Source organism: Magnolia sinica, chromosome 4 (assembly GCF_029962835.1).
Source record: "Magnolia sinica isolate HGM2019 chromosome 4, MsV1, whole genome shotgun sequence".
NCBI lineage: Eukaryota > Viridiplantae > Streptophyta > Magnoliopsida > Magnoliales > Magnoliaceae > Magnolia > Magnolia sinica.
The window spans coordinates 111,842,093-111,852,051 of record NC_080576.1 but is presented as its reverse complement, the minus strand read 5'-3'; the positions used below and the strand labels follow the sequence as shown (position 1 = coordinate 111,852,051).

Here is a 9,959-nt window from a genome sequence, read left to right as displayed (position 1 = left end):
GTTTCATTACTCTACCTGTTTGATTTTCCGGCTCAAGTGTAATTAGCATGTAAATGGGTAATAATTATTTACCTAGGTAATTACCACATCTTTCCCAACGCAGATGTGACAACTTACTTTTTTAACACTTTAATTGTGAATTTTACAATATCAATGTGGGGCCCATCGTGATGTATGTTACTTATCCACACCGCTTTTTTGTTATGCCAGCTGAATTTATGGCATGACCAAAAAAACTTGGCAGATCCAAAAGTCAAGTGGACCACACCATAGGAAATAACGAGAATCAAACACCTACCGTTAAAATCTTTTTAGGGCCCTTAGAGGTTTTGGATCAAGCTGATATTTGTGTTTTCCCCTTATCCATGTCTATGTGACCCTATGAATGGGTTAGATGATGAAAAAACCTCAATGTGGGCCTAGTGAAGAAAATAACTGTCATTGGTGGATGAATTAAGGCCACTGTTTCCTTTAATGTGGACCATTTGAGTATTAGATTTACCTCATTTTTGGATTCGTGTTCCAAAATATTCTAATAAAATAGATGGACGGTGTAGATATATCATATACATTACAGTGGGGTTCACATATTTAAGTCAACATTTTCACATGGTAAAAAGGTAATAATTACTTGTTTACCGTGATTTACATGTATCTTGGAAAATCAAACAGGCCCTTACGACGACAATTCGTGATATTTATTTCTGTGTGCATGTTTGGCCGCTTGATCAACAGATAAATTAGGAATATTAAAATCGAATAGGGGAATTTTTCAATTTTGTCTGATCCAGATCAAACTAATCGTGGACCGAGCAAAGCCCAGAAACTTACATGAATTGTCAATATTAACCGTCCATAATCATCACTTTAATCGTTATGATAGGTCAGCGACATTTTCAAGATATGATCCAGCCATAATGGGCAGAACAATCCAGATTGGCACCCATGTAGGCCCATGCATCAATGGGTATGGTTCAGAGACTCGGTGACTCGACCTGACTACGAGTTACGAGTCGCCCGATTCGGGGGTGACTAGACCCCCTTCGCCCAACTCGGGGTGACTCATGGTATCGAACCAGACCGGTTCTGCAGAGTCCGAGTCGATTCGGACGAGTTACATCAGACTCATCCGAGTCTTAAAACCATGCGACAAACGCAAAACCAAAAACCGAAAACCAACATCATTTTTCCTGAAATACCCCTTTCATTCATCCAAGATCCTCAACATGCAAGTGAAACCCCACTGGAACTTTCCAAGGAAAAGAAATTCCCAAACAAGAACTCGAAGGCCCATCAATCTTTTTATCCAAAATCCCTCACTCAGTCCTTAGTAAGAAAACACTGAGTTCTTGACTCGGGCTCCTACCAGTGTTGATGAGATGAAATGACTCCGAGTCACCCGACCCCACGACTCGCTCATAACTCGCTCGCATGTACATGACCTCCTCCTCGCCATCAGACGTTGGGGGAATGACACCAGCTCCGAACGACGTTGCCTGCACCGTCCTCAATACGTCACGGTCCTTATCAGTGGCCCGTCGGCGGGCCGCGAAGCCCACCTTGCGACCATTGCAGTACATGGTCCAGATGGGCACCGAGTGCAAGGAGCAGGATGCTATCTGGGATCGGTGGCACTCGAGGGAGATCCGTAAGAGGTCGGATTTCATTTCTTCGGCAAGAAGGTATGTAGGCATGGGTAGCTCAAGGAGGAGGAGAGGTTTTGAGATGTGGGAGTCGTGTTGGATGCAGAAGCGGGCTCGGGCCCGGCGGTGGCCGAAGATGGTGCCGATAACGTTGGACTTTGAAGGAGGAGGTGGGTTTTTATCGTCAGTGAGATTGAACGGTGATGATGGTGATGGTGATGGTTGTGAGGGTTGGTGATGATTGTGGGGCTTGATCTTGGGGATGCGTTTCTTGCGTTGGGTGGTGAGACTGTTGGAGGAAGAGCAGCAAGAGAAGAGAGAGCGATGGAGAAAGTCGATAACCTTCATGGTTTCTTGAGAGAGAGAGAGAGAGAGAGAGAGAGAGAGAGAGAGAGAGATGGCTGGTATTCGGAGAGGTGTCGATTGGCGGGCTTTTGAAAGAGAGAGAAAATATGATACTCAAGAGTGTGATAGATGATACGCAGCACTTAGCAATTACTTTAGAAATGTACACATAGAAAGTAATTAATTTAAATTAAACTGTCCAAATTATGAGTAACAGTATGGCTGTGTCGTGAACAAAAAATAAAGATTGCTTGATTATGTGTTATTGGATTGGTGGATATTGATTAGACGGCTAAGAATAAAAAGCATCCATTGGTTCTATTTCAATAAACAAATGTTTATGAATCAATGGTTAGGATTGTTCAAAATGTTTTATTTTGAGGTTGTGACTTAAAGGTAATGATTTATATAAATTAGTCGGTTTAAAGTGAGTTAATTTATGGTAATATACAATTTATGGATGCCTGCGTATCGAGCGTTGTACGCTGACAGAGTATCAAATAACTACGAAATTTGACAGAGGCAAATGATATGATATAGACGTCTCACGCGTAGTATGATAGAGACGTCCCTTGATCGTGCAATTTGGTAGGTAAGACGGCTTATCCGGACCGTGAAATTAATGGACCCAAGCACGGATGGCCCATGATGTAAAAAATCATTCAGATTGAATAATTCTAGCCATCACTTTCGCTTACATTTCCCGCTGAATATCAACCGTCCACCAACTTTGTACTTCACCGTATGTTTGAAGCACGCCAGACTGTGATACTATTTCGTGATGTATTAAGCTTAGACCATCATCGTAGTGTCCTGATTCACAATATCCGTTGCCACTCGTACGGTCGAATGAAATGTCCTGATACGTTTGACGACATTGATACTCTGGCAATCTGACCACACATACTCGTGCATGGGAGCGGATTAGGCGTTACCCGTGGGGCCCACCTTGATGCGTTGTATATCCACGCCGTCCATCCGTTTCTCCAGATCATTTTAGAAGTGGCACCAAAAATTAAGCTGATGAAAATCTAAGGTGGACCACACCACAGGAAACAGTGTTTATTGAATGCCTTACCGTTAAAATTTTCAAAGGGCCCTTTGTAAGCTTCGATAATGTTTATTTGCCATCCAACCTGTTGATAACGTCGAGAAGGCATGGATGAAGGGAAAATATAAAAATCAGCTTGATAAAAAGAAAAAAAAACTTTTGCCGCCCACAAAAAGTTTTTAATGATAATTCATCACTGTTTCTAGTTGTGTAGCCCACCTGAGATTTTTAATCAAAGGCAAATGATCACGTAAACTTAATGTGTGCATCAGATCCACCCCGTCCATAAGGTCTGCCCTTCAATGTTACTTCATGAGACCAAAAATCAGTCTGATTAGGCATTCAAATGGGCCACACCACAGGAAATAGTTGGAAGGATAGGTCGACCAAGGAAACCTTTCAGACAGTTTTGTCGGGCTCACCGTGTGTTGTACATGCCATCCAATCCACTCATCACACGTGTCCCACAAGGACAAAATACAAGCCAAAAAAAAAAAAAATCAGGTATTCCAAAACTCGGGTAGGCCACACCATGTGAATCAAGAGGTTTTAGGAATGGTTTTTATTATTTCCTCGGGCCTTCTAACCGTGTGATCCACTTGAAACACAATGTGCTGATGTTTGGCCCATAGGCCCACCATAGCGTAACACACCTGATGGTCAGGGAGGATCTCATATCAACACCAAGGTGGAGCCCAGCCAAGCTACCTACCCACTTCCCTTAAAAGTCATGTGAGATAATGACTGCTCTCCCTCGTGATGTAGGATGTGGAGTGTATGATAAAACCAACTCTCTTTGATGCCCATCACGAAGTGTAATGTGAGATCCATTCCAACCGTTAGATGTGTAATCTTACATTAGGCCATCCTACAGAAAATTAGGTTAACCCAAGATTAAAGTGCGCCACACCAAGAAAAAAAAAAAGTAGGAGAGAAATGTCCACCCTTGGAGGGTAAGTGCTCTCGTGTACATTGTTTCCACTGAAATACAAATGAGGCTGATGTGGATTTCACGTAAACACTATGACGTGGATTTCACGTAAACACTATGGTGGAGCCAGGAGTGAACTAGTTGAGACCTTGGAGTCACTGAGGTGAGTGGGGGACCCACTGTGATGTATGTGACTACATTCACGCCCTCCATCGGAATTGAAAGCTCATTTTAGGGCACTATTCAAAAAATGAAGCAGATCCTAATCTCAAGTAATCAACCATTAAAAACTTCTCCTAGGGTAATAAAGTATTGGATCAATCTGTTTTTGTACTGTCTCTTCATCTATATCTTTGTGACCTTATCAACAGGTTGGATGACAAATAAACATTCCGGTCGCCCCATGAAGTTTTTAATGGTGAGAACTCAATCACTACGGTTTCTTATGTAGGTCCATGTAGGATTTAGATCTCCTTAATTTTTGGTATCATGCTTTAAAATAAGCTTTAAAAATGGCCGGACTGTGGATTTAAGTCACGTGTATCACATGCATCACAACTCAAGTGGTAGACCGAGTGAAAGATATTACGTTTCAACACTGAGGTCTTGCATCCATTCCCTAATGGGGGTGGTTAACAGTGAAGTGTGATCTGACAATGGGTGTACTAATAAGCTAACAGAAAAAAGAGAAAAAAAAAGTCACATGTATCACCGTGTGCCCAACAGTCAGGGTTCCCTCCCACGTAGTGGATCCCAGGTGGATCCCAGGTCTCATCTTATCCGCTCCTGGTGGAGCCGACCCCAGCTGATAACCCCTTTTACGTAAAATAACTTTTACCTTTCTCTGTATGAAACATTTTAGTCCAAGCCTAGCCTAATTTTTAAAACTAGCTTAAATTTGAGCCCACACCCAGCGCTTGGGCCGTATAATGTAGAACCCCATCCTGAGATGCGTCAGACCCGAAAGTCCAATAGACCAATCCGGCCCATCGACACCCTGCAATTTAGACAACAGAAGAGATTGGGTGGTGACGTCAACACCACCCACCTCGGTGGTGGCCGCTGTGGGTGCTCACCATGACGTATGTGTTTTCACGCTGGAAACGGATTGGCTACTCCCCCTGCCACTAGCTCGGTGGCTGGTGGTCGGTGCTCTGTGGGCCCACCATGATGCATGTGTTTCATCCATGCCGTTCATCCATTTTTACAGATCATTTTACAGCTTGATCCAAAAAATGAGACCACATCACAGGAAAACAATAGTGATTAGATATCCACCATTAAAATCCTCCTAAGGCCCACTGTACTGTTTATTTGACATCCAATATGTTGATTAGGTCATATAGACCTAGATGAAGGGAAAAAAACAAAGATCAGCTTGATCCAAAACTTTTATAGCCCCCAAAAGGTTTTTAATGGTCGAGGTTCATTCAACACTGTTTCCTGTAATGTGGTCCACTTGAGATTTGTATATACCTCATTTTTTTGTCTCATACCATAAAATCATCTATAAAAATAGATGAACCGAATGGAAGAAACACATACATCATGGTGGGGCCACAGAGCACCGACCATCAGCCATTGGCTGGTGGCAGGGGGAGTAGCCGATCCGTTTCCTTCCCCGCTTTGGGTTCATTCTCTGAAATGAATTAGATTAAAAGCTCAAGTGGGCCATACCACAAGAAACAGTTGTAATTGAATACCCACAATTAAAAACTTCTTTAACGGCCACAAAAGTTTTGGATGAAACTTATATTAGCGTTTTCCCTTCATCCATATCTCAGTGACCTTATCAAGGGATTGGATGCAAAATAAACATTTCCATGGGTCCTAGGAAGGTTTCAACGGTGGGTGTTGTTGTCCCCACAGTTTCCCGTGGTGTGGTCCACTCGAGCTTTGTATCTGCTTCATTTTTTTCACTCATGGCCTATAATGAGCTGGCAAAACGGATGGACTGCGTGGATATGAAACACGTACATCAAGGTGGGCCCACAGCGCCAACACCACCTAGGTGGGTTTTGTTCATCTCAGCGTGTGGGCCCTACCTGATGTGGAGATAAATTATATGGTAATCCGTCGTACTCTAACAAATAATACTCGTGCATGCCTCATCCCCACACTACAGAGGCATTGGTATTAACCCAAACCGTTCAAATTGGCTTACGACAATATATATGGTTGTTCTTTACGCAACTCTGTGCCACGGATCAGACCTACCATTGGTGCTTCATTCCCACCGTTGGATATCAGGGTAGTACATTAATCAAATGGGCCACACGTGCGTTAAACTTGGGCAATTAGACTTTTTCCTAACCGTCCATTTTTCTTATACAAATGTGAGCTGCCTGATCAGCTGACCAATATTATCTTTGGGTCCATGATATGTTCAGTGTACATTAGCTGATGCACGGCTCAGAGCACTAACCTGCTTTCTATTTGACAGTGGAAACGAGGCCCAAGATGGACGGATGATTCTGAGTATCAACAGGCGAGCATTCAAAAGAAAATATTCAATGTCTCACACTCAAATCCAAAAATCAAATATCAGGATCATCTTTGAAGCGTGATTACAGCAGCAAAGCTCGTTTATGGGATCACCAAGAAAATGAACGGTTCCGATTGTCAGACCATCTTTGCACGTGGGCCCTATGGACCAAGACATGCCGTCGATTCTCAGTCGCGACAAAGGCAATGGACAAAAGTTCAAAAAATGTCATTGACAAGACAGCTCCTTTTGCCTCCAGAGTCATTTGCGCTTTGAAGACCATTGATTGTTTTACTTTCTAGCCTGGGCGTATCTGGGTCCTCCATTAAATAATCGGAATGGACCGATCGGTCTGATTTGATGCCACGTCCTGTCGAAAGTGGGTCCCACAACTTGGAAATCTTTATTGAGCGTACATTTCCTTGTACGTACGTGACAATGGATATCTGCATGAGTATGAGCCGGAATACTCCGCCAGAGATATAGCTGTGCTCGCGGCTGTGTGGGGCCGAGATGTCCTTGACAAATCTGCTCCGTCCATCTGTTTTGAAAGACCACGATAGCACAAATTAGGACAAGACTCTAAAAATCAGGCAGATGGGAACAGAAACATTCACCGTTGAAACCATACTGGAGCTGACCATGATGTTTATATTCCATCTAAACCGTTCATAGGTTATTACCACTCAGATAAACTGCAGGAACAAATATCATCCTGAACAAAACTTCTGCCACCCCCAGGCTATCAATCCCCACTGTTTTGTGTGGTATGGCCTGCGAGTTTTGGATATACCTGATTTTTATAACCCTGTCTTATTGTGGTCTTTCAAAACAGATGGACGGAGTGGATTTGTCATGAACACCTTCGTGGCCCCACACAGCCCCGGGCACAGGAATATCCCTGTGTCACGTGACAGGCAATCCACTTCCGTCAATGCGCATGCATGCGGCATGCCCAGGGTGCAGGAATCACCTGTAGCTCTGTGAGTCCCACCGTTTTGTTTGTATTATATCTGCTCTGTTCATCGGTTTTCTCAAGCTCATTGTTAGGAAATGAACCCAATATGAGGGAGATCGAAAGCTCGGGTGGACCACACCACAAGAAAAGGTGATGATTGAATGCCTTCCATTGAAACCTTATTGGGCCACAGGAGTTTTGGATCAGGCTGATATTTGTATTTTATATTCATCCAGACAGTAACCACCTTATGAACGGATTGGATAGCATATTATGATCACAGTGGGCCCAGGATGGTTTCAATGGTGCGTTTCCATCCACAATGTTTCATGTGGCGTCGCCCACTTGAATTTTGGATCCATCTCATGTTTGGGCTCATGTCCAAGGTTAAACGGGCAAAACGGATGAACGGACTGAATATAACACAAACATTCCGGTGGGCCCCACAGAGCTTGGGGTTACAGGGATTCATGGAAACCCCGGTTACAAGCAAGTCGAACCCATGCACACAGCCAATTTATACATAGCGCACACGTGACTCAGCATAAACCTTGTGGGGCCCACGGTGGTTTGGAAGTAACCCAAAAAAGTTTATGATGATCAGATGATCCTGTCGGTCAGATTGATGACCATCAACAGGTAGCGAAACATGATGAAAACGACGGTCCAAATTCAACAACCAAGCACTACCAAAAGAAATGCATTCAATGCAAAGCGAACGAAATGACGATACAGATCAGTAAATAACAGAAGTGGAAGGCACGGAAGAATAAAGAAAGAAAAAATTCCCCAGAGTTTCTATGTTCAGGTATTGGGGAATCATGCAGTGCTCTGACGGAGGTTGGTGGATCATATTCATGCATTGCACATGAAAGACGTGTAAGCCATCTAAAACTATCCAAAGTTGTGGGTCCCATGATTAGTATACTGTGATCCCAAATCACATTTGTTGGACCATCATATTTATCCGATCAATGGTCATTTTCCCATGACATTCTAGACCATTGACCCTCATTATCTCCGTCCATTTGAGTCCCAGTGATTAGATGGTTCAGATCGGGTAGTGAGTGTGATTTGTGGGCCATGCCCCATCTAAGTAGGCCCAACAATTTGGATGTACACATCTGCTACATTTAGATCAATGGTATGCTCCACCAGGCCATGATTTGAATTGACGTTGGAGATGTGTACTTGCGAGCGTATCTTAGAGGACGTCGCTTTCCCAAACAGCCTTCTCACTAGGCAGTAGGGGTAGAGCTGAGCAGAATCCGACTTGATCCAGTGAATCCAACCCGATCCGAACCAAATCGAAGGCCTGGATCGGTACGGATCGAGTAGGACCACTCAGATCCGATCGCATATCGGATCGTGGTCAATCTGGACCGATCCGATCCAAAATCCGAACGAACCCTAGCCCCTCTTTCTCTACCTGAAGGAGGCGTTGCACCCACCCATCTCTCCTCATTTGTTTTCCTCTTTCTCTCCCAATTTTCCTCCTCTCCTTCCTTCTATCCTCCTTTCTCTCCCGGTTTCTCATATCTCCTTCTTTCTTTCATCCTTTCTCTCCCTTTCTCCCTAAACTCAACTCGATCCAACTCGATTCAATTTCTCAGACCGAATCAGACTCGGATCGGGTCACCCCAGCAAGGATTCGGATCAGATCGACTTAGCCCTGCTAGAGTCGGTCCCGAATCGGATCGAGTTCGGATAAGGTTTTTGAAAAACGGACCGAGTCGAGTTGGACCCAATCCAGTGATGCCCACCTCTAGCCAGTAGGCAGTAGGGGCTCGAGCCTGAAAAATCAGATTTATGAACAAGGGCGGCCAAACTGCCCGGTCCGAAACAGTTCAAAATCAGGGCCGGGACCTACCCCAGGCCCGGCTCGTTGGCAGCACTACCACCCAGTCTCTCCACTTAGAGGAGAAATTTGATGCTCCGGCGGATGATGATGATTCATATGCATGCAATATTAGATTGCAGAAGTAGCGTAAACAGATCTCAAAATAAACCGTCCAAATCGTGAGTTTAACAATAGATAGGATTTTAGCTGAGTTTCGGATTGACTTAAGGAATCTGTTATCTGATAAATGGATTGATATTTTTCATTTTAACCTTTAATAAGATGCCCCACAATATATCTGAAATAAAATTTCCTTAGTTTTTTCCTTTAGTTATAAACCATCCACCTACAACATGAACGGTTTAGATGAGTTACTTATATTATATGCAGCTATCTCTGAAGTGCATGTGTACAGAACCATCATACTCGACCAGTGGATCAACCATCTATCCCACTGGAACAAGAAGCCTTTATCCATCCTTCAGTCCTCTCCGTTGTTTCTATGTCCATGACCAACGTCACTAAAAAACGAGCCGTAAATAAATATAGAATATCGAGATTAACCCACAGCATTAATTGCGGGTGCACAGAAACTGCCACCTACTATACACCGTGGAGATTTGTACGTCGGATGGGAATTTCCTCCAAAAGGAAGTTCCTGCGCTGGGCAGCTAGCGGGGCCCACTGTGATATTTTTAATAAATCC

General features: G+C 43.7%; 1 protein-coding gene across 1 annotated transcript; it reads right to left on the bottom strand.

The window, feature by feature from the left end:
* Positions 1 to 1,204: 1,204 nt before the first annotated feature.
* On the bottom strand, positions 1,205 to 1,991 carry LOC131244293 (protein MIZU-KUSSEI 1-like). Its single transcript, XM_058243927.1, has one exon. The coding sequence runs from the start codon at positions 1,989 to 1,991 to the stop codon at positions 1,317 to 1,319; it is 675 nt and encodes a 224-aa protein (XP_058099910.1). The 3' UTR covers positions 1,205 to 1,316.
* Between the last annotated feature and the right edge of the window lie 7,968 nt (positions 1,992 to 9,959).